Source organism: Nomascus leucogenys, chromosome 20, assembly GCF_006542625.1.
Source record: "Nomascus leucogenys isolate Asia chromosome 20, Asia_NLE_v1, whole genome shotgun sequence".
NCBI lineage: Eukaryota > Metazoa > Chordata > Mammalia > Primates > Hylobatidae > Nomascus > Nomascus leucogenys.
In genome coordinates, this window is record NC_044400.1 from 46,331,015 (window position 1) to 46,358,688 (window position 27,674).

General features: G+C 46.3%; 1 protein-coding gene across 1 annotated transcript in view; it reads left to right on the top strand.

Annotated features, from left to right (window-relative positions):
* Positions 1-3,651: 3,651 nt before the first annotated feature.
* Positions 3,652-27,674, top strand: part of PDS5A (PDS5 cohesin associated factor A) — a 164,854-nt gene continuing 140,831 nt past the window's right edge. Inside the window, exons 1-2 of the mRNA XM_003258602.4 lie at positions 3,652-4,159; positions 5,009-5,186. Coding sequence (XP_003258650.3) covers positions 5,049-5,186 — 138 coding nt within the window. The 5' untranslated portion in view covers positions 3,652-4,159; positions 5,009-5,048. The remainder of the gene's footprint in view (positions 4,160-5,008; positions 5,187-27,674) is intronic.

A 27,674-nucleotide genomic window follows, 5' to 3' on the forward strand; every position in this document is an offset into this window, starting at 1 on the left:
GGAAGATACTATTATTATCCTTACTTTACAGATGAAGAAAATGACGCACAGAAGAATTAAGTGGTTTGACCAACGTTGCCTAACTCAGGACATACACCATATCACCTCTTTGCTTAAAACAGTCCATTAGTTCCCCACCTCAATCAGAGGATAGCCACAGTCCTACCAGAGGTCTAAAAGGCTGCATGTGATCTGTACTCTCTCTCACTCTGGGGAGTCTCACTCTGTTGCCCAGGCTGGAGTGCAGTGGTGCTTTCTCAGCTCGCTGCAACCTCCATCTCCCCGGTTCAAACGATTCTCCTGCCTCAGCCTCCCTAGTAGCTGGGATTACAGACATGTGCCAGGGCGCCTGGCTAATTTTTGTATTTTTAGTGGAGACAGGGTTTCACCATGTTGGTCAGGCTGGTCTGGAACTCCTGACCTCAGGTGATCCACCCGCCTCGGCTTCCCAAAGTGCTGGGATTATAGTCCTGAGCCACAGTGCCTGAGCCACTGAGTCTAATTTTTTGTGTTTTTAATAGAGATGGGGTTTCACCATGTTGGCCAGGCTGGTCTGAAACTCGTGACCTCAAATAGTCTGCCTGCCTCCCCCTCCCAAAGTACTGGGATTACAGGTTCGGGCCACCGAGCCCAGCTCTTCCCTACTTTATTTTCATATACATGTATTATTGTTATTTTGGTCTATTTCTCCCCGAACAAATTAAGGTCCACCAGGAGGGCAGGCCTTCATTTGTGAAACAATTATTTAAAGAGGCCTACAATATAAGGCATTGTTTTGGGCACTGAGGGGGGAAGAAAAGCTTGGTGGAGATTGGGTGCAGTGGCTCATGCCTGTAATTCCAGCACTTTGGGGCCCAAGGTGGGTGGAACACCTAAGGTCAAGAGTTCGAGACCAGTCTGGCCAACATGGTAAAACCCTGTCTCTACTAAAAATACAAAAATTAGCCAGGTGTGATGGCGCATGCCTGTAGTCCCAGATCTTGGGAGGCTGACGCAGGAGATCTGCTTGAACACAGGAGGCGTAGGTTGCAGTGCGCCCAGATTGTACCACTGCACTCCAGCCTGGGCAACAGAGCAAGACTTCGTCTCAAAAAAATAAAATAGGCCGGGGGCAGGGGCTCACACCTGTAATCCCAGAACTTTGGGAGGCCGAGGCGGGCAGATCACGAGGTCAGGAATTCGAGATCAGCCTGACCAATATGGTGAAACCCCATCTCTACTGAAAATATAAAAATAAGCTGGGCGTGGTGGTGCGCCCCTGTAGTCCTAGCTACTTGGGAGACTGAGGGAGACAAATCGCTTGAACCTGGGAGGCATAGGTGAAGTGAACCGAGATCACGCCACTGCACTTAAGCCTGGTGATAGAGTGAGACTCCATGTTAAAAAAAAAAAAAAAAAAAAAAAAATCAACCAGTAAGGCCAGGCGCGGTGGCTCAAGCCTGTAATCCCAGCACTTTGGGAGGCTGAGGCGGGCAGATTACCTGAGGTCAGGAGTTTGAGACCAGCCTGACCAACATGGTGAAACCCTGTCTCTACTAAAGATACAAAAACTAGCTGGGCATAGTGGCGGGCGCCTGTAATCCCAGCTACTTGGGAGGGTGAGTCAGGAGAATTGCTTGAATCCAGAAGGCAGAGGTTGTAGTGAGCCAGGATCACACCAGCACACTCCAGCCTGGGCAACAGAGGGAGACTCTGTCTCAAAAAAAAATTAGCCTGGTATGGTGGCGCACACCCACAGTCCCAGCTACTTGGGGGCCTGAGGCACAAGAGTCGCTTGAACCTGGGAGGCAGATGCTGTAGTGAGCCGAGATCGTGCCACTGCACTGCAGCCTGGGCGACAAAGTGAGACTTCATCTCAAAAAATAAAATAATATAAAAAATAAATAAAATAAAATATGTGTACATATACAAAACTCCATTTAATAATGGGCAAGCCACTGAGGAGAATGAAAGATAAAATCATTGTTGTTTAATTGAATGTAACACACAAAGAAATATCAAAAGTTGGCCGGGCGTGGTGGCTCATGCCTGTAATCCCAGCACTTTGGGAGGCCGAGGTGGGCGGATCACGAGGTCAGGAGATCGAGATCATCCTGGCTAACATGGTGAAACCCCGTCTCTACTAAAAATACAAAAAAAAAAAAAAATTAGCTGGGTGTGGTGGCAGGCGCCTGTAGTCACAGCTACTCAGGAGGCTGAGGCAGGAGAATGGCGTGGACCTGGGAGGCAGAGCCTGCAGTGAGCCGAGATCGCGCCACTGCACTCCAGCCTGTGTGACAGAGCAAGATTCCGTCTCAAAAGAAAAAAAGAAATAACAAAAGTGACAGGGAGAGCCTAAAAAGAGAGCAGCTTTTGGTCCACTTAATAGTTTGGATGAGGACAATTTTAAATGGATTCTGCCTGGTACTGTAAATGCGCAAGAACAAAGCATTGACTTTTGGGCAGAGTTCTAGCAAATCAGCAACTGTGGAGTGTCAGATTCGCAATGACTGCTCTTGTGTAATAGGTCAAAAACAAGTCAGTGAGCTGAAATGCAGTACCTTTACTATTTTTAAGTTGACATTAAAGGATGTGGGAAAACAATAGACCAATGGGTATCCATCAAGAATAATTTGAACAAACAGTCGAATATCATTTTAAACTATGGTAGTGGTCAGTTTCAAGAGCTGAACGCGATTTCATATTATTGTATCCTTTTTTCAACTTTCTCTTCGGAAATTTTGTGTATTCTCTTGAATTTTTTTTTAAATAGGTAAGTGTATGTTCTTGCGTTCATTTGTTTCAATTACATACATTAAATTGCTCAAACACTGCTGGGTGTACAGTTTTTACCTGATAGCTGTTTTCCTTTGGATGACAGAAAACGTTAATGCTTGGTAGGTTTAAAACATTTAAAAAAATGAGTTATTTCTTATTGACAAGAATCACCCACCTAATTAATAAATGCTTATTTCTGGGTTCCACTCTCAGAGATTTTTATGTTTTATGTTTATGTATATTTTTAATATTTTTTATGTTTTATTTTATATGTTATGTTTTTTATGTTTTATGTTTATGTATATTTTTATGTTTTATGTTAAAAAACATATACTTTTATTTGTTTTATCTTTGGAGTTGGAAACCTACGTTTTCAGCCAGTACCCAAAGTGACTGTGAGGCCTGGTGGCCCAAAGATCATACCTGGAGAACGACTCGACCCAGTGCTATTTTCATGTTTTGCAGCTTTCAAAATATTAACTTCAGAAATCTGAGGAGGGTGGGCAACTCGGGTGGCTGTCAGAAGACCCGAGAGTGAGCCGCTCACGCTGTACCCCGTCGCACAACTTTCCTTGACTTTGCAGATCTCTCCCTGAGGAGGAAATCAGTTCATTTTCACCGAGCAATTAACTACCTCCCAACCAGTTTCGTCTATGTCCCTCAAGATGACCCCCAAAAGTCACCAGCTCATCGCCGCTGCGAAAGATAAAGCGCTGTTTGCCCTGCGTGCCCTCGCAAGGCCGCGGGAACCTGGGCTCGCTTCCCGCCACCGGGGCTCCTCCTCCTCTCGCCCTCTCCGGTCGGGTCCTCCCGGAGGCGCCCCGCGCGGCAGGTATTGGCGCCAACCGGGTGGCGGCGCTGTCCGCCCTGCGCGCGGCCGCCTCGGGCCCGAGTGAGGCGGATGCACGGCCGGCGGAGGAAGGGGAGGGAGCGAGGAGCGCGCGCTGGTCTCGCGTGCTCTCGCGCCGCTCGCGTGACCGGCCGGTGCGTGCGCGAGGCGCCGGCTCCCGGGGCACGGACGGCCGGGCGCGCGCCTCTACGAGGGGCGTCCGGGTCCGAGTCGGCGGTCCGGGCCGGCGCGAGGTGCGTGCGTGCGGGCCACGGGGGTCCCGGACGGACACAAGCGCACACACTCCCGGAGGAGCCTTCGAGGCTGCTCTTCCTCGGCCAGACGGAGAGCGGCACTGTCTCCCCGCCCAGCGCTCACTCGCCCCGCGTCTCCCCCCGCGGCGGCTGCTCCTCCTCGGCACCGCCAGCCCCAGCGCCGCTCCCGGGCGGGCGGGCGGGCGGCGGCGGCGGGACCCGCGGAGCCGCTTTGTGTGCAGCCCGACTAGGGGCGGCGGCGCAACCACCTGACAGAGGCCCGGGCGCTCGATGCACCTTCCGCCCGCATGAGGAGGAGGTAAAGGCGGCGGCGGCTCGGCTCCCGCCCTAGGCTGCTGGAGGGAGGGGACGGAAGGGGAGACTGGAGGGGGGGGCCGCGGGTCCGAGGCCCGGTGGGGCCGCCCGAGGGTGCCGGGAAGGCCTCGGCGGTGCCGGAGGCGCCAAGCGGCCGGGGGCCAGAGAAGCAGCTGGGGTCCCTCAGCCGAAGTTGAAGGAACAAAATGTGAAGTGCGGAGCCGCGTCAGCCGCTTCCTGGCGTGGGGCTGAGGGTGGAGGGCGGCTTGTTTTCTCCTCCCGCGGGGGTGAGGGAGCGGAACAGGGGAGGGGTGGCAGCGCGGCGGGGACTACCCCGGGTCCGAGGCTTGGCTGGGCAAGGGCGTTTTGTTCCCGGCAGCCGCCGCTGCGCGTGGGTCTGCTGGGTCCCTAGTTTTGCGGCCTAAGCCGAGCCCTATAGGCCTCGGGTCTGGTTTCCCGGAGGGGACTGGCCAGGCGGGAGTGGGTGCTTCCCCACCGCCGAGCGGGGATCTTGGGGTCCTTGCCGGCCTCCCAAGGCCGCCAAACTTCGGACCTTGGTGCTCGGGGGTGGATTTCATTGTGAAAGGCGGAATGGGAAACTCCTGGCGCTGTTAGGCGCCTCCCGCGGCCGCGGCGGCTGGTGCCGAGGACCCCCGTGAGCCTGGGGCTGGCGGGGCCGGGGCTGGCAGGGCCGGCGGGGTTCGAGCCCTGGGAAAGAGGGGGTGGCGAGACCGCTGCCGGGTCCCCGGCCTCTGGGGAGAAAGGGCCTTTTCCAGATTAGAGAGATTTGAAATGAAAAAAGAGGTTACAAAGTCGCCCCTTTCCTGCTGAACTTTGGTTTTCTGACCGATAGAGGCCGGTAGAGGACTGTGAACCAAAAGTTGTCCCCCAGGATGGACTTCACCGCGCAGCCCAAGCCTGCCACTGCCCTCTGTGGCGTCGTGAGTGCCGACGGGAAGATCGCTTACCCTCCGGGGGTGAAAGAGATCACCGACAAGATCACCACGGACGAGATGATCAAACGCCTGAAGGTAAGCGTTTGGATGGATTTTGATGTCTTTGGTAGGAGGCGCTTTCTCCTGTGATACTGCTACCCTGCTCAGTCTGGCCTTTAGAGTTCCAAGGTTTTTAGATCTCTTACCCCCTCTGAAAGGTACTGTTGTATCTCAGATAACATCTTTGAGTGAGTTTTGTAGGGACATAACCATTGTGGGATATTTAAAAGGAGTGTGATTTTTCAAAAACTTACTGGTTTTCAAGCATAAGAATTTGTGTGTTTTTAGAGTTTTTTTCTGGAGGTATTTAATGAGAATACTGTTCAGAGTGGCTTGCAAACTTAGGTGTAGGCAGTAATTTGCCTAAGAAGTTTCCTATTTTCAGCTTCTGAAGGAGATTGATTAAAGCGCAAAGTCCTTTTTAAAAATTTGCGTAATTTTCTATATCCAGAACCTTAAATATGTATATATTGTGGTTAAACTTTGACAGAAGGTACAGACTTTTCATAATTCAGGCTTAAAGTAAGATGATTTAAGTCTATACGTTCAAAGGAGTTTAAGAGTATTATGGCTCTTGTTATGAGGTGTCAGCTAATGTCGTTTAAGCATGGCAGTCCTAAGGTTAAGATTTTAAATTTCAACCTCATGTTTGTTAGTTTTTTTGGTTTCTGTTCCACTGACATACATTGTGGCCAGAATCTTAACAAATAAGTGATATTCTTCTTGTAGGAACAGCTTGAAGCAGTGGTTCTGAGTCAGGGCAACTTTGACCTCCAGGAGATGTTTGGCAATGCTGGAGACATTTTGGTTGTCACAATTGGTGCTAGATTGGAGTAGGGGAAGAGCAGAGGCAGAGAGTCTGGCTAGGAAACTGTAAACAGTAGTCTAGGTGAAAGACGTTGAAATCTTCAGGTAGGGCTGTAGCATTGGTAATAGTGACTAGGAAATGATTTAACTTTTCAGAGTTAGAATCAATCAGAAGTGGTGGGAGGTGAGGGAAGCAACATTGTTGACAATGTTTCCACCTTGGGCGACTTGGCGAAATGTATTTTGGGGAATGAGCTTGGCCTCTTGCTCTTGGAGCCCAGTAAATGTACCTAATGTTGCATTTTAATGAGTACAGTATTTAAAATATTCCTATGGTTTAGTTTTCAGACTCTAATTTGGTTCTGCAATTTGTTGCCTTTTTGGAAGGAATAAGACAACAGTTCCTTTCATTAAAACAAATCTGTGCGCAGCGGCGGCGGGATCTCAGCTCATTGCAACCTCCACTTCCCAGGTTCAAGCTATTCTGCCTCAGCCTCCCAAGTAGCTGGGACTACCAGCGTGCGCCACCACACCCGCCTAATTTTTTTTTTTTTTTTTTGAGACGGAGTCTTGCTCCGTCGCCCAGGCTGGAGTGCAGTGGCACGATCTTGGCTCACTGCAACCTCCACCTCCCGGGTTCAAGCAATTCTGCCTCAGCCTCTCTGGTAGCTGAGATTACAGGTGCCTGCTACCATGCCCAGCTAATTTTTGTATTTTTAGTAGAGATGGGATTTCACTATGTTGGTCACTTTGGTCTCGAACTCCTGACTTCGAATGATCCGCCTGCATTGGCCTCCCAATATGCTGGGATCACAGGTGTGAGCCACTGCTCCCAGCCCCTTTCATTAAAACAAATCTTGGGCCCAGTGCGGTGGGTGGCTCAAGCCTGTAATCCCAGCACTTTGGGAGGCCGAGGGAGGCAAATCAGCTGAGGTCTGGAGTTCTACTAAAAATACAAAATTAGCCGGGCATGGTGGCGCATACCTGTAATCCTAGCTACTGGGAGGCTGCGGCAGGAGAATTGCTTGAATCTGGGAGGCGGAAGTTTCGGTGAGCAGAGATCCCGTCATTGCACTCCAGCCTGGGCAACAAGAGTGAAACTCCATCTCAAAAAAGTAAAATAAAAAACATAACGCAAATCTTGATACTAAAGATTATACATGAATTGAGGTGCTTGATTGATGCTTCTAAAAGTTATACTGTTTTGAGAGTGAGAAATTATGAAATATAAAACTGTTAAACAATTTATGGATCTTTAATATTTACTAAGTTTTCAAATTAAGAATATTGAAACCTTGAATTCTAATGTTGGGTAATTTGGTTAAAAAATGGAAAGTTGATGTGTTAGCAACACGCTCTGTTGACATGACTCGTGGAACCTGTGAAGAAGCTGGTCTCATAGTACTAAGTGGTGGTCTAGGGCAGCTGGGCGGATAGCACCAGGCATATTGGAATGGATGAGGTCTGGCACCCTGAGCAGTCCAGTGAGGACTTGGTCTCAGGAGAGCAGTTTGGCTAGAAGGAGAGTATGCAGCACGGTTCTTTTTAGGTTTTTGCTTTTTTTTTTTTTTTTTTGAGACAGTCTCGCTCTGTCGCCTAGGCTGGAGTGCAGTGGTGCGATCTCGGCTCACTGCAAGCTTCGCCTACCGGATTCACGCCATTCTCCTGCCTCAGCCTCCCGAGTAGCTGGGACCACAGGCGCCCGCCATCACGCCCGGCTAATTTTTGGTATTTTTTTAGTAGAGACAGGGTTTCACCGTGTTAGCCAGGATGGTCTCAATCTCCTGACCTCGTGATCTGCCCCTCTTGGCCTCCCAAAGTGCTGGGATTACAGGCCTGAGCCACCACACCCGGCCTTGCAGCACGGTTCTGAGTCTGTGGAATAGCTGCCATGAAGTAACCTGAAGGAGGTGCTGGCTGGTAGGGGTTGATCATGGTTGGGCACAGCTCGTACACTTGCCATTCTCTGCATATGCTGGTTAGTGAAGTGAGCCTGGCACTCTTCTTTGCGCTGAGCTAAAGCTACATACAATGGTTTTGTGGCCACAGTTCTACCGTTCATTTCTGTAACTTCTTTAGTGGCTTCTTCCGGGAAGGAGAAACATAGAAAACCAAACCCTTTGCTGCGACCACTCTCCATCATAGCCTTTGCACTAGTGATTGTACCAGATGGAGAAAACTCTTTCTGGAGACGTTCATCATCAATACTATCATCAAGATTTTTCACGTAAATATTAACACCCTGGTATCTGCTGCAGCTACTCCTGCTGTCCACCCTGTTCACAGTATAAATATGCTGCGGGAGTTCTCAATCCTCAGCAACATCTTAATGCACAGCCACAAGCTACAATGCAACAGCCTGCTGTTCATGTACAAGGTCAGGAACCTTTGACTGCTTCCATGTTGGCATCTGCCCCTCAAGAGCAAAAGCAAATGTTCATAAGCTCGAGTGTCCAGAGTCACTCCGTTCTAAGGTTGATGAACCTAGCTATATTACAAGCCCACCAAGCTAAAGAGGCTACCCAGAAAGCAGTTAACAGTGGCATTGGTGTTCCTACTGTTTAAAATTGATCAGGGACCACAAAAAGAAACTTGTGTTTCACCAAAGAAAAATATCTAAACACCGAAAAACTTAAATATTGAATAAAAGTTGCTAAATATAAAATAAATTTAAAAAGGAAAGGAAACTTTGAACATTATGTACCAAGCAAATGCCAGATCTAGCAAACATAATATTAGTCCTAGATTACTTATTGATTTAAAAACAAACAACTACAAAAAAAACTCACCAAAAAATAATAAAATATAAAAACAAATTAATGTTTTATAGATCCTGGGAAAAATAATTTTCAGCAAAGTACAAAAATTTAAAGCATTCCTTTGTTTAATTTTGTAATTCTGTACTGTGGAATAGCTCAAAATATCAGTTCTGTTTTAAGTAACAGAATTGATAACTGAGCAAGGAAACATAATTTGGATTATAAAATTCTTTCTTTAATAAAAAATTCCTTAAACAGTGAAAAAAAAAAAAAAGTTGTGGTTGGGTGCAGGGGCTCATGCCTGTAATCCCAGCACTTTGAGGGCCGAGGCAAGAGGATCATTTGAGCCCAGGAGGTTCAGACCTGGGCAACATAGACCCTGTCTCAATTTTATTTTTATTTATTTATTTATTTATTTTTTTGAGACGGAGTCTTGCCCTGTCGCCCAGGCTGGAATGCAGTGGTGCGATCTTGGCTCACTGCAAACTCCACATCCTGGGTTCAAGCGATTCTCCTGCCCCAGCCTCCCAAGTAGCTGGGATTACAGGTGCGCGTCACTATGCCCAGCTGATTTTTGTATTTTTAGTAGAGACGGGGTTTCACTATGTTGGTCAGGCTGGGCTCGAACTCTTGACCTCGTGATCCGCCCACTTCGGCCTCCGAAAGTGCTGGGGTTACAGGTGTGAGCCACTGCACCCAGCTGACCCTGTCTCAATATTATGTTTTTAAGGTGTGGTGGGGAAGTTATGACTACTTATATACATTTTCTGTTTGAAAATAGATTATCAGAAGTACTGTTAACTATAAATGGACATACAATCCAGTGGAGAATGAGCATCATGTTAGATTATCCATTTGTTATGAGTTCTTTTGGAAGTTAAAATCGACATTCATATCAACCAACTTCAATGTCCTACTGCCAAAATTTTGTTTTTCTGAAAAATTCTTTTGATTTTGTATTTCTCCTGCCTTCCTTTCTATTTTGACTTTGTACTTATTAGGGATCCTTCTTTAAAGTATTATGTCTCATTGGAAATGTAGATTTTTAACAATACTTAAGTATTTTTGAAATTTTGTTTTTTTATTAGAATCTTAGTTATTGGTAATTTTATAAATTCAGGAGTTTATTATTATTATAACATAGCAACAGTGTTGAAATGCTATACAAATACAAAGAGAGCTTAAGCCTGGACGCAGGGGCTCATGCTTGTAATCCTAGCCATTTGGGAGGCCAAGGCAGGTGGATCGCTTGAGCTCAGGAGTTCGAGACCAGCCTGGCCAACATGGTGAAACCCCATCTCTACTAAAAATACAAAAATTAGCCGGGTGTGGTGGCACACCTCTGTAATCTCAGCTACTCCTGTGTCTGAGGCATGAGAATCACTTAAACCCAGGAGGCAGAGGTTGCAGAGAGCCATTATCATGCCACTGCACTATAGCCTGGGTGACAGAGCGGAGTGAGACTCTGTCTCATTAAAAAAGACCTTAAAGGCAGGCCCGGTGCAGTGGCTCACGCCTGTAATCTCAGCACTTTGGGAGGCCGAGGCGGGCGGATCACAAGGTCAGCAGATCAAGACCATTCTGGCTAACACAGGTGAAACCCCATCTCTACTAAAAATACAAAAAAATTATCTAGGTGTGGTGGTGGAGCCTGTAGTCCCAGCTGCTTGGAAGGCTGAGGCAGAATTGCATGAACCCAGGAGGTGGAGCTTGCAGTAAGCCAAGATTGTGCCACTGCACTCCAGCCTGGGCGACAGAGCGAGACTCTGTCTCAAAAACAGAAAAACAAACAAACAAAAAAACATCTTAAAGGCAAGTACAATCTCGGTCAAAGGAGCAGCCGTGTTTGGTCTTGTTCTCATCAGTTTTCTTTTTTTTTTTTTTGAGACAGAGTCTTGCACTGTCACCCGGGTTGGAGTGCAGTGGCGTCATCTCAGCTCACTGCAAGCTCCGCCTCCTGGGTTCATGCCATTCTCCTGCCTCAGCCTCCCGAGTAGCTGGGTCTACAGGTGCCTGCCACCACTCCCAGCTAGTTTTTTGTATTCTTAGTAGAGACGGGGTTTCACCATGTTAGCCAGGATGGTCTCGATCTCCTGACCTTGTGATCCGCCCGCCTCGGCCTCCCAAAGTGCTGGGATTACGGGCGTGAGCCATCGCGCCCGGCTCATCAGTTTTCAAGAATGGAACAAGGCTGGGTGTGGTGGCTCATGCCTGTCATCCCAGCACTTTAGGAGGTCAAGGCGGGAGGAACGTTTGAGCCCAGGAATTTGAGATAGGCCTGGGCAACATGACAAAAACCTGTCTCTACAAAAAATGCAAATGTGGTCGTAGCTACTCAGGAGGGTGAGGTGGGAGGATCACTGGAGCCCAGGAAGGTCAGGGCTGCAGTGAACCGTGATCCTACCACTGCACTCCAGCCTGGGTGACCGAGTGAGACCCTGTCTCAAAAAAAAAACAACAAAAAAAAGGAACAAGCAGTTTTATAGTGGAACCATAATTTTAGAATTAGAAGGCTCTTAAAGGAAGTTCTGGAACAACCTCTTACTTCACAGATAATGAAAGTTAGGCCAAAGTATCCAAGTAACCTTTACCAAAATCAGTCACAGGGCAGTTTAGTGGCAGAGATGGGGCAATAATGCCATATTTACTTTGGTTGTTATATAGTTGCTTTCTTCTAAGGAATCTGAACTAAGTAGAACTAAAAAGGTGTGATTTTTATCATGTAGTTGAAGACATTACAGTGAATTGTGAAGAGAATGAGAGTTAGTTTGGTCTTTTGTAGGGAGAAAAAGGACAGCTTTTTTTTTAAACATTTGAGAGAAACTATTGTGAAGCTTTGAAGCTTCGTTGACAATAATTCTTTTTTTTTTTTTGAGGCGGAGTCTCGCTGTGTCACCCAGGCTGGAGTGCAGTGGCACGATCTCGGCTCACTGCAAGCTCCACCTCCCGAGTTCACGCCATTCTCCTACCTCAGCCTCCCAAGTAGCTGGGACTACAGGCGCCCGCCACCACGCCTGGCTAATTATTTGTATTTTTTAGTGGAGACGGTGTTTCACCGTGTTAGCCAGGATGATCTCGATCTCCTGACCTTGTGATCCACCTGCCTCGGCTTCCCAAAGTGCTGGGATTACAGGCATGAGCCACCGCACCCGGCCGACAATAATTCTTAGAGTATGTCTTTGAAAGAGCTAAGATGTGCTTTCGTATACTAGAGCTTTTCATTCCTGTTTCCAGGGCATTACTTTACCTATTTTTGTTACATCAGGCCACACTGGTCTTTGGTTGGTTCCCTGAACATGCCATGTTTATTTCTGTCTAGACAGGTTCCTCACATTAAATAGCCCATATGTTCATTTGTCACTCATTTGTTACTTCTTTTTTTTTTTTTTTTTTTTTTTTTTTTGAGACGGAGTCTCGCTCTGTCGCCCAGGCTGGAGTGCAGTGGCGCAATCTTGGCTCACTGTAAGCTCCGCCTCCCGGGTTCACGCCATTCTCCTGCCTCAGCCTCTCCGAGTGGCTGGGACTACAGGCGCCCGCCACCACGCCCGGCTAATTTTTTGTATTTTTAGTAGAGACGGGGTTTCACCTAGTCTTGATCTCCATTTGTTACTTCTTAAGGGAAGCCTTTAAGATTCTACATTACAGGCTGGGTGCGGTGGCTCATGCCTGTAATCTCAGCACTTTGGGAGGCCGAGGCGGGCGGATCACGAGGTCAAGAGTTCGAGACCAGCCTGACCAACATAGTGAAACCCCTTTTCTCGGACCCAAGGTCACACCACTGCATTCCAGCCTGGGTGACAGGGTGAGACTCCGTCTCAAAAAAAAAAAAAAAATTCTACATTACATACTCTTCAGCTCCTTCATATTACATTTATCCATACATTTATTTGGTTTGTCTCTCTAGCTTCTCTGTAAACCTTATTAATACAGATACCGTGTCTGTTTTTGATTCCTCCCGGTGCCAGGCTTAATGCCTGGCACATAATTGGGTGCTGAACAAATATTTGTTAAGTGAATGAATGTTTTGTATTAATATTGAATTAGAGAAATATTTTTATTTTTGAAAGTGAAGGATAATTTGAAAAAATTTCAAATTGCAACTAAGGACTTCCCTTTTTTTTGAGACCGAGTTTTGCTCCTGTTGCCCAGGCTGGAGTGCAATGGCGTGATCTCGGCTCACTGCAACCTCTGCTTCCTGGGTTCAAGTGATTATCCTGCCTCAGCCTCTTGAGTAGCTGGGATTATAGGTGTCCACCACTACGCCCAGCTAACTTTGTATTTTTAGTAGACACGGAGTTTTACCATGTTGGTCAGGCTGGTCTCGAACTCGTGACCTCCGGTGATCCGCCTGTCTCGACCTCCCAAAGTGCTGGGATTAGGGCATGAGCCACTCCGCCTGGGTAGGACTTTTCAAACTAAGGAGTTTGTGTCTTAGAGATGGTAACATAGGTACACAGTACTTAGAATTTTGGAGTCAATAGGTAGTTTAGAGGTTATGTATTTCTCTTCTAATTTTTCAGGTGAAGAAACTGACCATTTGAGAGGTTGTGAACAACCCTAGTCACCTAAAGCCGAAAAGTGTCATTAACTTCTGCCACTTAGATAATATGTTACAATTATATATTAATTGACAAATTTTAAAACCATACTAAAGTTAGCTATGTGGAAGGACAGCCAATAGTTTAGTATCATTGTTACATTAAAAATCACAAACAGCTGGCACAGTGGCTTACGCCTGTAATCCCAGCACTTTGGGATGCCGAGGCGGGCGGATCACCTGAGGTTAGGAGTTCAAGACCAGCCTGACCAACATGGAGAAACCCCGTCTCTACTAAAAATACAAAATTAGCTGGGTGTGGTGGCACATGCCTGTAATCCCAGCTACTCAGGAGGCTGAGGCAGTAGAATCGCTTGAACCTGGGAGGCGGAGGTTGCAGTGAGCCAAGATCGCGCCACTGCACCAGCCTAGGGGACAGGGTGAGACTCTGTCACAAGAAAAAAAAAAAGAAAAAGCATACACTGAGCAAGTGAATTTTTAAAAAATTCATATTATAGGCCGGGCACAGTGGCTTATGCCTGTAATCCCAGCACTTTGGGAGGCTGAGGTGGGTGAATCACCTCAGGTCGGGAGTTCGAGACCAGCCTGACCAACATGGAGAAACCCCATCTCTACTAAAAATATAAAATTAGCTGGGTGTGGTGGTGCATGCCTGTAATCTCAGCTACTCAGGAGGCTGAGGCAGGAGAATCGCTTGAACCCAGGAGGTGGAGGTTGCGGTGAGCCGACATGGTGCCATTGCACTCCAGTCTGGGCAACAAGAGTGAAACTCTGTCTCAAAAAAAAAAAAAAATCATATTATAATTAAGTAATCTTTGTTTTGTTTTTTTTTTTGAGACGGAGTCTTGCTCTGTCGCCCAGGCTGGAGTGCAGTGGCGCAATCTCGGCTCACCGTAAGCTCCGCCTCCCGGGTTCACGCCATTCTTCTGCCTTAGCCTCTCCGAGTAGCTGGGACTACAGGCGCCCACCACCACGCCTGGCTAATTTTTTGTATTTTTAGTAGAGACAGGGTTTCACCGTGCTCTCGATCTCCTGACCTCGTGATTCGCCTGCCTCGGCCTCCCAAAGTGCTGGGATTACAAGCGTGAGCCACCGCGCCCGGCCTATAATTAAGTAATCTAAGCACCATTGCACTCCAGCCTGGGCAACAAGAGCGAAGCTCTGTCTCAAAAAAAAAAAAAAAAAGTATCACAAATAGCCATCCTCCCATATAGTTGTGGGTTCTGAAACTAATGCAGGGTTCACATCTGATAAGTGACATTTAAAATACACTTATAGGTCTGGTGTCCTGGCTTATGCCTGTATTTCCAGCACTTTGGGAGGCTGAAATGGGCAGATCACTTGAGCTCAGGAGTTTGAGACCAGCTTGGGCAATATGGCAAAACCTCGTTTACAATAAAAATTTAAAAAGTAAAATACACTTATAAATAGCTGTGCAAATTCCATAAAGGGCTTAATGGAATTCAGTTAGTTATGTAGTATATCCTGTATCATGGATTACTACGGAGCTATTTGCTACACACATACTTTGTTTCTTTCTTGCTTGCTACTTTGGAAGTAAGAGGGCCTTGATAATTATTGGTGGTTTTTTTTGTTTGTTTGTTTTTAAGATGGAGTCTCTCAGTCTGTTGCCAGGCTGGAGTGCAGTGGCCCGATCTCAGCTCAGCCTCCTGAGTAGCTGGGACTATAGGCTCCTGCCACCACACTCAGCTAATTTTTGTATTTTTAGTAGAGATGGGGTTTCACCATGTTGGCCAGGCTTGTCTCAAACTGCTGACCTCATGATCTGCCCGCCTCGGTCTCCCACAGTTCTGGGATTACAGGAGAGAGCCACTGTGCCTGGTCTTTTTATTTTTATTTTATTTTATTTTTTTTTGAGATGGAGTCTTGCTCTGTGGCCCAGGCTGGAGTGCAATGGCGCGATCTTGGCTCACTGCAACCTCCGCCTCCTGAGTTCAAGCAGTTCGCCTGCCTCACCCTCCTGAGTAGCTGGGGTCACAGACGTGCACCACCAGGCTTGGCTAATATTGTGTATTTTTAGTAGAGACGGGGTTTCACCATGTTGGTCAGGCTGGTCTCGAACCCCTGACCTCGTGATCCGCCCGCCTCGGTTTCCCAAAGTGTTGGGATTACAGGCATAAGCCACCGCACCAGGCATTTCTTGATTTTTAAATGGAGGGATGGATAGAGTGAAATTTGTTTCTTTTTCCTTTTTCTTTTTTTTTTTTTTTGAGATGGAATCTCGCTCTGTCGCCCAAGCTAGAGTACAGTGGCAAGATCTCGGCTCACTGCAACCTCTGCCTCCCGGGTTCAAGCAATTCTCCTGCTTCAGCCTCCTGAGTAGCTGGGATTACAGGTGCATGCCACCACACTCAGCTAATTTTTTATATTTTGGTAGAGACGGAGTTTCATCATGTTGGCCAGGCTGGTCTCGAGCTCCTGACCTCAAGTGATCCACCCGCCTCGGCCTCCCAAAGCGCTGGGATTATAGGCGTGAGCCACCGCACCCAGCCTGAAATTTTTTTTTCTTTATTGTTTGAAACGGAATTTCACTCTTGTTTCCCAGGCTGGAGCGCAGTGGCGCAATCTCAGCTCACTGCAACCTCCACCTCCCAGGTTCAAGCAATTCTCCTGCCTCAGCCTCCCGAGTAACTGGGATTAAAGGCACCCGCCACTACACCCAGCTAATTTTTTGTATTTTTAGTACAGACAGGGTTTCACCATGTTGGCCAGGCTGGTCTCGAACTCCTGACCTGAAGTGATCCACCCAGCTTGGCCTCCCAAAGCACTGAGATTACAGGCATGAGCCACCGTGCCCGGCCTGAAATTTGTTTCTTATATTTCTCTCTTAACTATCTGATCTCAGAGAGCAGTGCTCCAGACATTAATACAGCTACCCTGGTCTGCTATATTATTTTGTCACAGAAACAAAAATACCTACTATCTTTTTTTTTTTGAGACGGAGTCTCCCTCTGTCACCCAGGCTGGAGTGCAGTGGCGCGATCTTGGCTCACTGCAAGCTCCACCTCCCGGGTTCACGCCATTCTCCTGCCTCAGCCTCCGGAGTAGCTGGGACTACAGGTGCCCGCCACGGCGCCCGGCTAATTATTTGTATCTTTAGTAGAGACGGCGTTTCACCATGGTCTCGATCGCCTGACCTCGTGATCTGCCCGTCTCGACCTCCCAAAGTGCTGGGATTACAGGCGTGAGCCACCGCGCCCGGCCAATACCTACTATCTTGATGTTAAGAATTCGAAAAATTAAATAGGGTTTTGTGAAAGTGTCCCCATTTTTTCCCACCAGGTGTATTTTCCTTATATTTTCTCTAATCTTTCTTCCTGTATCAACCATTCTCATCTGGCCTATTTGATGGTTTAGTAGGAATCAGGATATGGTGGAATTGATTTTAATGTAGGGCATCCCCTTTCCTCACAAACCTTGTTAGAGGTGATGAATAGATTAAGGACAGGAAGGCCATAATTCTTTCCCTTTGCTTTCCTCCAGGAGGACCCCAGAAATACTGGTTTGGTTGTAATTATTTTTACTTCCATGAATGATTTTTATTTATCCCTCATTGCCACACAGTGTGATAATTTTGCGTGTAATTAAGTATATAATTTTAACTCTAAATTCTGTTCATATGTTTTAATATTTGCATTGCAGGAGATTCTGCTCAGAACATTAAAAATTAAATGGGGAGGCAAGATTTCTTAAAATCACGTCCTAAAATAATAGCCAATGTACATTTGTGAAGGGAGGCTTAGTGCAGTATAGTTCTTATTTCAGACTTCTATTTGTGTAGAAGAATAACTGTTCTGGTTATCTGTTGCTGTGTAACAAACTTTTTAGAAGATATTTTAAAATTTTCATTGTGGTAAAATATACGTAACATAAAATTTATCACTTTAATCATTTTTAAGTGTACAGTTCTTTGGCATTAGGTACGTTCACATTGTTGTGAAACCATCACCACCATTCATCTCCAGAATTTTTCATCTTCCCCAACTGGAACTCTACCCATTAAACTCTAACTCCTCATTTTTCCCTTCCCCAGCTCCTGGCAACAACCACTCTGCTTTTTGTCTAGATGACTTTGAGTTACTCTCCGCTTGATCTTAGCCAAAAGGCTCAGAAGCGATTACCTTACTCTCAAGTAATTGAAATCATACAATATTTGTCGTTTTGTGATTGGCTTATTTCACTTAGCATATACCTTTAAGGTTCATCCCTATTATAGCATGTTATTACTTCCTTCCCTTTTAAAGCTGAATAATATTCCATCGTATGTATATACCACATTTTGTTTCTCTGTCAGTGAACACTTGAATTGTTTCCACTTTTTAGCTATTGTGAGCAACTTTTCTTATTATCTCACAGTTTTGTGGATCAGGAATTCAGGCAGGGTTTGGCTTGCGTCTGCTATACATGGCTACTGGGCTCACTCATTGGTATTCAACTAGTGACTAGATTGGTCTAGATGATCCACAGTGGCTTTACTTAAACGCCTCCCAAGTAGATGGGATTACAGGCTCGCATCACCACACCTGGCTAATTTTTGTATTTTTAGTAGAGACGGGGTTTCACCATGTTGGCCAGGATGGTCTCAACCTCCTGACCTTGTGATCCGCTCACCTCAGCCTCCCAAAGTGCTAGGTTTACAGGCATGATCCACTGCGCCCAACCTGCCTACTTTTAATTTGCAGTCAAATAAGCTAATTAATGTTTTCCAATGAAGCCAACTTATTGCTTCCTGGCAACAAGAGTAGTTCTGTGTGAGAACAATTAAACATAAGTGTCATGTTGAGGTTCAGTGGGGTAAGAACTCTAGATTTCCTTAAAAACTCAGAAAGAGGCCGGGCACGGTGGCTTACACCTGTAATCCCAGCACTTTGGGAAGCCGAGGCAGGCAGATCACAAGGTCAGGAAATCAAGACTATCCTGGCTAACACAGTGAAACCCCGTCTCTACTAAAAATGCAAAAATTAGCCAAGCGTGGCGGCGTGTGCTTGTAGTCCCAGCTGCTGGGCAGGCTGAGGCAGGAGAATGCTGTGAACCCGGGAGGCGGAGCTTGCAGTGAGCCGAGACTGCGCCACTGCACTCCAGCCTGGGCAACAGAGCAAGACTCCGTCTCAAAAAAAAAAACAACTCAGAAAGAATTGAGTGATCTTTTTAGTTTGGAGAAATGAAGGTAGGAAGGGATGGGGATAGAATTTGAAAAACAGAAATAATGTTTAAAGCTTCAAGCCTCACTTAGGTCTTAATTGAAGATCTTGAATTAAATAGAAATTAGGTTAAGGCTTATTAAAAACCATATATGAAGTAAGTAACATTGACATGTACGAAGGCCAATACCATGATTTATATATCTTGTGTCAGAAATCTATATAATGCTCACAGTAAGAGAACAGGTTTAAGGACATTAATGAATTTTATTTCTGTTGGCTTTTATTTTCACAGTTAATTGTTAAACAATTTGGCTGAGGTTATTGGCACATTAAAATATTTCCACATGGCTGGGTGTGGTGCCACATGCCTGTTATTCCAGCACTTTGGAAGGCCAAGGCAAGAGGATCACTTGAGCTCTGTAGTTCCAGACCAGCTTGGGCAAAATAGTGAGACCTGGACTCTATTAAAAAGGAAAGATGGCCAGGCACAGTGGCTTATACCTGTAATCTCAGCATCTTGGGAGGCCAAGGTGGGCTGACCACCAGAGGTCAGGTGTTCGAGACCAGCCTGGCCAACATGGCGAAACCCCGTCTCTACCAAAAATACAAAAAAAATTAGCGGGCATGGTGGCGGGCGCCTCCCACCTACTGGGGAGGCTGAGTGAGCCGAGATGGCACCACTACACTTCAGCCTGGGTGACACAGCAAGACTCCATCTCAAAAAAAAAAATAAATAAAAATAAAAGGAAAGAAAAGATTTCTTGAATTCCCTGGTGCAGAAAGATAAAATTAATGGAGTGAGTGGAGTTTTTACAATATATGAAATCCAAGATTATACTTTTCAGGGATCAATTCTATAGTTTGTTACAGTATATGAAATTGTGATAGTTTTTATTTGCTGAAGACAACAGATCAAGAAAGTTCCAGCTAGGTGTCATGGCTCATGCCTGTAATCACAGCACTTTGGGAGAGCGAGGTGGGAGGATTGCTTGAGGCCAGGAGTTCAAGGCCAGCGAGACCCCCACCTCTACAAAAAATAAAAAATTAGACCAGGTGTGGTGGCTTACGCCTGTACTGCCAGCACTTTGGGAGGCTGAGGCAGGTGGATCACGAGGTCAAGAGATCAAGACCATCCTGGCCATGATGGTGAAACCCTGTCTCTACTAAAAATCCAAAAGTAAGCTGGGCGTGGTGGCGTGTGCCTGTAGTCCCAGGTACTCAGAAGGCTGAGGCAGGAGAATAGTGTGAACCCGGGAGGTGTAGGTTGCAGTGAGCCGAGATCACGCCACTGCACTCCAGCCTGGACGACAGAGTGAGACTCCATTTAAAAAAAAAAAAAAATTAGCTTTGTGTGGTGGCAGGTGCCTGTAGTCCCAGCTACTTGGGAGGCTGAGGTGGGAGTATCACCTGAGCAGTGAGCTAGGATTGCACCATTGCACTCTAGCCTGTGTGACAGAGCAAGACCATGTCTCTTAAAAAAATAAAAAATGTTCAAGATAACTGTTGCAATAGAAAGTTGAACATAAGCATAATGGATAAATTTTCTAAATTTCTTTCCCTTGCTGTTGGCATTCGGTCTTTGACATTAATTCATAGCTTCCTAACTAGCTTGCTTCTACACAGTTACAATTGTGCCTAGACCCAGAATCCCTCAGCCTTTGGAACTTTTACATGGATCATTGTTTTTGTGTATTATGTGATATTTTAAAAGTTGATAACTTCCATAATATATGTGTTTTTTTGTTTTTGTTGTTTTTGTTTTGTTTTTTTTGAGACAGAGTCTCACCCTGTCACCCAGGCTGGAGTGCAGTGGTACAATTTCGGCTCACTGCAACCTTCGCCTCCTGGGTTCAAGCAATTCTCTTGTCTTAGCCTCCCAAGTACCTGGGATTACAGGTGCATGCCACCACGCCCAGCTACTTTTTGTGGTTTTCTTGTTTGTTTTTTTGAGACGAAGTCTCACTCTGTTGCCCAGGCTGGAGTGCAGTGGTGCGATCTCAGCTCACTGCAACCTCCACCTCCCAGGTTCAAGCGATTCTCCTGCCTCAGCCTCCCAAGTAGGTGGGACTACTGGTACGCACCACCATGCCCAGCTAATTTTTGTATTTTTAGTAGAGATGGCGGGGTTTCACTGTGTTGGCCAGGCTGGTCTTGAACTCCTGACCTCATGATCTGCTTGCCTTGCCCTCCCAAAGTGCTGGGTTTACAGGCGTGAACCACCACGCCTGGCCTAATTTTTTTTTTTTTTTTTTTTTTTTTGAGACGGAGTCTCGCTGTGTCGCCCAGGCTGGAGTGCAGTGGCGCAATCTCGGCTCACTGCAAGCTCCGCCTCCCGGGTTCACGCCATTCTCCTGGCTCAGCCTCTCCGAGTAGCTGGGACTACAGGCGCCCGCCACGACGCCCGGCTAATTTTTTTGTATTTTTAGTAGAGACGGGGTTTCACCGTGGTCTTGATCTCCTGACCTCGTGATCCACCCGCCTCGGCCTCCCAAAGTGCTGGGATTACAAGCGTGAGCCACCACGCCCGGCCTACCTGGCCTAATTTTTGTATTTTCACTATAGACGGGGTTTCACCATGTTGGCCAGGCTGGTCTCGAACTCCTGACCCGAGGAGATCCACCTACCTCGACCTCTCAAAGTGCTGGGATTACAGGTGTGAACCACCATGCCTGGCCTTATGTGTTGTTTTTCTGTTACAAAATTAATGCCTGGCTGGGTGTGATCATACCTGTGATCCCAGCACTTTGAGAGGCCAAGGCAGACGGATCACTTGAGCTCAGGAGTTTGCTACCAGCTTTGGCAGCATGGTACTAAAAATACAAAAAATTAGCTGGGTGTGGTGGTGTGCACCTGTAGTCCCAGCTACTCAGGAGGCCAAGTTGGGAGGATCACCTGAGCCTGGGGAGGTAGAGGCTGCAGTGGTCATGATCGTGCCACTGTGCTCCAGCCTAGACGACAGTGAGATGCTTGTCTCCAACAACAACAAAAAGTTTAAACATTTTTAGCTTGCAACTAGGGTATAAAATAAAAAAATAAGGAGATAAACATTTAACACTTCCTACTAAGGTAGGGGCATTGTGATTTGTGTTGGTAAAGCCAGCCCTTAAATAACAGTATTTAGTTCAGTAAGGGAAAGTGATACTGGGAATAACAGTAGAATGGATTTCCATATGAGATTATCATATTTTGAGATGATTGTAATTTACAATGTAAGTGCCAATTATGTGGTTGGATTGCATTTGTTTCTTTAGATAAAATGAAAAGATCACTAAGAATTTTGATTGTCAAGAAATTCATAGAGAAGGTGACAATTGGGCTGGGATTTGAAGTCTCAGACTTGGGTAGGCAAATGAATGGTAAAATATTCCAGGCAGATGAATGGCAGAAAGGCAGAAGTATGTTTGGTGTGTTTAAGGAAAATAAGTATGTTTGGCAGAAGTATGTTTGGTGTGTTTAAGGAAAATAAATAAGTACAGCAGGGCGCAGTGGCTCATGCCTATAATACCAGCACTTTAGGAGGCCAAGGCAGGTGGATCACTTGAGGCCAGGAGCTTGAGACCAACCTGGCCAACATGGTGAAACCCTGTCTCTACCAAAAATACAAAAATTAGTTGGGTATGGTGACGTGCGCCTGTAATCCCAACTACTCAGGAGGCACAAGAATAGTTTGAACTCACAAGACAGAGGTTGCAGTGAGCAGAGATTGTGCCACTGCACTCCAGCCTGGGTGACAGAGTGAGACTCTGTCTCAAAGAAAAAAGAAAAGAAAAAGACAAGAAATGAGTACTACTATTTTGCTAGTGCTGAGGCAAGTTAAGGTTAGGTAAGGCTTAGGTAATTCCCTACCCGTACTTTTTTTTTTTTTTTTTGAGACGCAGTTTCGCCCTTGGGCCCAGGCTGGTGTGCAGTGGCGAGATCTCAGCTCACTGCAACCTCCACCTTCTGATTTCAAGCAATTCTCCTGGCTCAGCCTCCTGAGTAGCTGGTATTTCAGGTGCACACCAGCATGCCTGGCTAATTTTTGTAATTTTAGTAGAGACGGGGTTTCACTGTGTTGGCCAGGCTGGTCTTGAACTCCTGACTTCATGATCTGCCTGCCTTGCCCTCCCAAAGTGCTGGGCTTACAGGCGTGAGCCACCACACCCAGCCAGATTTTTGTATTTTTAGTAGAGGCGGAGTTTCACCATGTTGGCCAGGCTGGCCTAGGACTCCTGACCTCAGGAGATCCGCCTGCTTCGGCCTCCCAATATGCTGGGATTACAGGCGTGAGCCACCACGCCTGGCCTGTGGAGTCTTTTTTTAGCCTCATGTCCAGATCACATAGCATCTTTGTTTGAACAGGAATCCATTTCTTTTTTTATTTTTTTTAGAGACGGAGTCTCACTCTGTTGCCCAGGCTGGAGTGCAGTGGTGCAGTCTCGGCTCACTGCAAGCTCTGCCTAGCCGGGTTCATGCCATTCTCCTGCCTCAGCCTCCCGAGTAGCTGGGACTACAGGCGCCCGCCACCACGCCCGGCTAATTTTTTTGTATGTTTAGTAGAGATGGGGTTTCACCGTGTTAGCCAGGATGGTCTCGATCTCCTGATCTCGTCGTCCGCCCTCTTCGGCCTCCCAAAGTACTGGGATTACAGGCCACTGTGCCCGGCCCAGGAATCCGTTTCTAATTGATGCTGTCTGAGTAAATTTGTTAGTTGCTGAGATTATAGTCATCTGACAGTAAGTGTGAAAGCCGTGGATGAGTAAAATTTAAAGAGTGGCTAGCAACATTTTATGTACTTAGATTACTTAATTATAATACGAATTTTTAAAAATCACTTAGTGTGTGCTTTTTCTTTTTTCTTTTTTTCTTGCGAGGGAGTCTCACGTTGTCCCCCAGGCTGGAGTGCAGTGGTATGAGCCCCCACGCTGGCCCTAAGTAAACCTTAATAGTAAATTGATGCCATTATTTTATTTTGTTAAGTTTAATACTTGAAAATTGGGTTAAGTTCGGTGGCCATGTATAATTATCCTATAACTTCAGATGCTTATTGAATATCGTTCATATAGCCACTATAGAATAAGTGGAGGTGAATTCCTTGTGTGTGAAAATAAAATCATTGAATAAAAATTTTTTCCTAAGATTCATGAAGATTGAGTCAGTGTAGATGAAGAGAATACTTTGTTTCTAGCAGAAGTTATTTAGAAAATGTCTTTTGGCCGGGTGAGGTGGCTCACACCTGTAATCCCAGCACTTTGGGAGGCTGAGGCAGGCAGATCACCTGAGCCGAGGAGTTTGAGACTAGCCCAGGCAACATGGCAAAACCTCATCTCTACAAAAAATACAAAAATTAGCTGGATGTGGTGCAGGCGCCTATAGTCCTGGCTACTTGGGAGGCTGAGGCAGGAGGATCGTTTAAGCCAAGGAGGTCAAGTGTACAGTGAACCATGATTGTGCTGCAGCACTCCAGCCTGGGTGACAGAGTGAGACCCTGTCTCCAAAAAAAAAAAAAAAAGTAAGAAAATCTGTCTTTCTTCTTGAAGCATATACCTGTAAAGCTTTGAAGAAAGGGTAAAAACCAGGTAGTAATAAAATAAAACTGTCTTTAGATGTTTTTGAAATAGTGTTGTATAGTTTTGTTTGCTGTGTTCAGTTCTCATATTTCCTTGATATTTTATCGGACTTTTTTTTTTTTTTTTTTGAGACAGTGTCTCGCTCTGTCACCCAGGCTAGAGTGCAGTGGCGCAATCTTGGCTCACTGAAACTTCTGCCTCCTGGGTTCAAGCAATCCTCCCATCTCAGCCTTCCAAGTAGCTGGGACTACAGGCATGAGCCACCATACCCAGCTAATTTTCGTATTTTTTGGTAAAGATAGGGTTTCGGCATGTTGGCCGGTCTAGTCTCCAACTCTTTTTTTTTTTTTTTTTTTTTTTTTTTTTTGAGACGGAGTCTTGCTCTGTCCCCCAGGCTGGAGTGCAGTGGCGCGATCTCGGCTCACTGCAAGCTCCGCCTCCCGGGGTTCACGCCATTCTCCTGCCTCAGCCTCCCGAGTAGCTGGGACTACAGGCGCCCGCCAACACGCCCGGCTAATTTTTTGTATTTTTAGTAGAGACGGGGTTTCACCCTGTTAGCCAGGATGGTCTCGATCTCCTGACCTCGTGATCCGCCCGCCTCGGCCTCCCAAAGTGCTGGGATTACAGGCTTGAGCCACCGTGCCCGGCTAGTCTCCAACTCTTGATCTCAAGTGATTTGCCTGCTATAGCCTCCCAAAAGTGCTGAGATTACAGGTGTGAGCAGTCGCGCCCTGCCAAATGTTTAATACTATAATCCACTGCTGCTATCTCAATTATTCTATACGTTTTTCTTAAACAGTTTTTTAAAATTGTTCTTTTTTTTTTTTTTTGAGAGGCAGTCTCAGTCTGTTTCCTAGGCTGGAGTGCAGTGGTGAGATCGCAGCTCACTGCAACCTCTGCCTCCCATATTCAAGCAATCCTCCCACGTCAGTCTCCCGAGCAGTTGGGACTACAGGTGTGCACCAGCACCATGTCTGGCTAATTTTTGTATTTTTAGTAGAGAGGGGTTTCGCCATGTTGGCCAGGCTGGTCTTGAACTCCTGACCTCAGGTAATCTACCTGCCTTGGCCTCCCAAAGTGCTGTGATTACAGGTGTGAACCACCACACTGGACTTAATTGTTCGAATTTTTAAACAGACTTTTTTTTTAGGGCAGTTTTAGGTTCACAGCCAAATTGCTGGAATGTACAGAGTATTCCCAACAAACCCCCTGGACTCACTCCTCAGTAACGCTCCCGTCCCCCAGGAAGACTTCCCCTCCCCAGTCACACATCTCTCCCACAGTAATGCCTCCCCTCAATCACCTTCCAGAGTGGTACATTTGTTTTGTTGTTTTTTTATGACAGAGTCTTGCTCTGTCGCCCAGGCTGGAGCGCAGTAGCATGATCTCAGCTCACTGCAATCTCCGCCTCCCGGGTTCAAGCAATTCTCCTGCCTCAGCCTCCCAAGCTGGGATTACAAGCGTCCGCCACGACACCTGGGTAATTTTTTGTATTTTTGGTAGAGACGAGGTTTCACCATGTTGGTCAGGCTGGTCTCGAACTCCTGATGTCAGGTGATCTGCCTGCCTCAGCCTCCCAAAGTGCTGGAATTACAGGTTTGAGCCACCATGCCCGGCCCTAGAGTGCTACATTTCTTTTTTTCTTTTTAAAATTTTATTATTATTATACTTTAAGGGTACCTGTGCACAACGTACAGGTTTGTTACATATGTATACATGTGCCATGTTGGTGTGCTGCACCCATTAACTCATCATTTAGCATTAGATATATCTCCTAATGCTATCCCTCCCCCCTCCCCCCTAGAGTGCTACATTTCTAAACCAGCATCACAACATTATCACTCAAAGTCCGTATTCATGTATTGTTTCCTTGTGTGTTTTTTAGTGTGGTAAATCCCAAATGTTCTATTCATGTAATGCTCTTGGTTTAAACTCTAAGTTAGATTTAGCATATTGTCCTTTAATATTCCTAATTTTGGCTTTTCTTGTTTGGCCAGGGCAAGCTCTAAGTGCCAATTTACTTTAAATCCTGAAGATAATCAGCATGCTTTATTTATTTACTTCTATTTTTTGTTTACGACAGGGTCTCGCTCTGTCACCCAGGCTGGCGTTCGGTTTCATGATCATGGCTCACTGCTGCCCCCACCTCCTGGGTTCAAGCCATCCTCCCATCTCAGCCTCCCAAGTAGTTGGGACTATAGGCATGTGCTACCACGCCTAGCTAATTTTTGTATTTTGTGTAGACACGGGGTTTATCATGTTGCCCAGGTCTCCTGGACTCACGTGATCCTCCTGCCTCAGCCTCCCAAAGTGTTCATGCCACAGGCGTGAGCCACTGTGCCTGGCCTCATAGTTATTTTAACGTCTCTGTCTGATAGCTTTAGCGTTTGGTCCACCTCTTTTTTTTTTTTTTTTTTATTATCTCTTGACAATGGGTACTTATTTATCTCTTGACGATGTATTTCAGGCTGGGCACGGTGGCTCACACCTGTAATCCCAGCACTTTGAAAGGCCGAGGCAGGCGGATCACCTGAGGTCAGGAGTTCGAGACCAGCCTGGCCATCATGGTGAAACCCCACCTCTACTAAAATAATACAAAAATTAGCCGAGTGTGGTGGCACATGCCTGTAATCCCAGCTACTCAGGAGGCTGAGGCAGGAGACTCGCTTGAACTTGGCAGGTGGAGGTTGCAGTGAGCTGAGATCATGGCGTGTTTTGTTTTTTTTAAGAGACAGGGTCTCGCTCTGTCACCAAGGCTGAGGTGCAGTGGCACTGTCATGGCTCACTGCAGCCTCAAACTCCTGGGCTCAAGCAATCCTCCCACCTCAACTTCCTAAGTAACTGGGACTACAGGCACATGCCACCCTGCCCAGCTAATTTTTTTTTCTTTTTTCTTTCTTTTTTTTTTTTTCCATAGAGACAGAGCCTCATTATGTTGTCCAGGATGCTGTCAAACTCCTAGGCTCTAGCAATCCTCCCACCTCGGCCTCCCAAAGTGCTGAGATTACAGGTGTGGGCCACCATGCCCTGCCTCATTCCATTGTTTCTTTTTCCTTCACTTAGTACCTCACTTGGGGCCTACTGGGTTTTGTTTTGTTTTTAACTAGGTAGATTGTATGAAAACTTCATTCCAAGGTATTTTGACTTCATTAGGGCACTGAAGTTTCCTCTGAACTTTTAATATTGCATATTGTGCTTTGGCTATTGAGAGTGTGGTATCAGCTCACAATAGGACAAATGCAGAAATTGAGAGTAAACAGAAACATTTATAGGTCATTTGCTATTGATTATGACGTCTAAGTGCATTTCAGTGTTTTATATTTTACAAACGTGTTGGAATCTTACTTTACTTATTCTTTTGAGACAGGGTCTCGCTCTGTGGCCTAGGCTGGGGTGCAGTGGTACGATCATGGCTCACTGCAGGCTTGACTTCCCAGCTCAAGCGATCCTCCTGCCCTAGCCTCCTGAGTAGTTGACACCACAGGCGTGTGTCACCACACCCAGCTACAATTTAAAGTTTTAGTAGAGACAAGGTCTCACTATGTTTTCCAGGCTGGTCTTAAACTTTTGGGCTCAAGCGATCCTCCCACCTTAGCCTCCCATAGTGCTGGGATTACAGTTGTGAGTCACCACTCCCAGTGTGTTGGAATAAAAAAAACACAACTGATTCTTCACCATTGATGGTT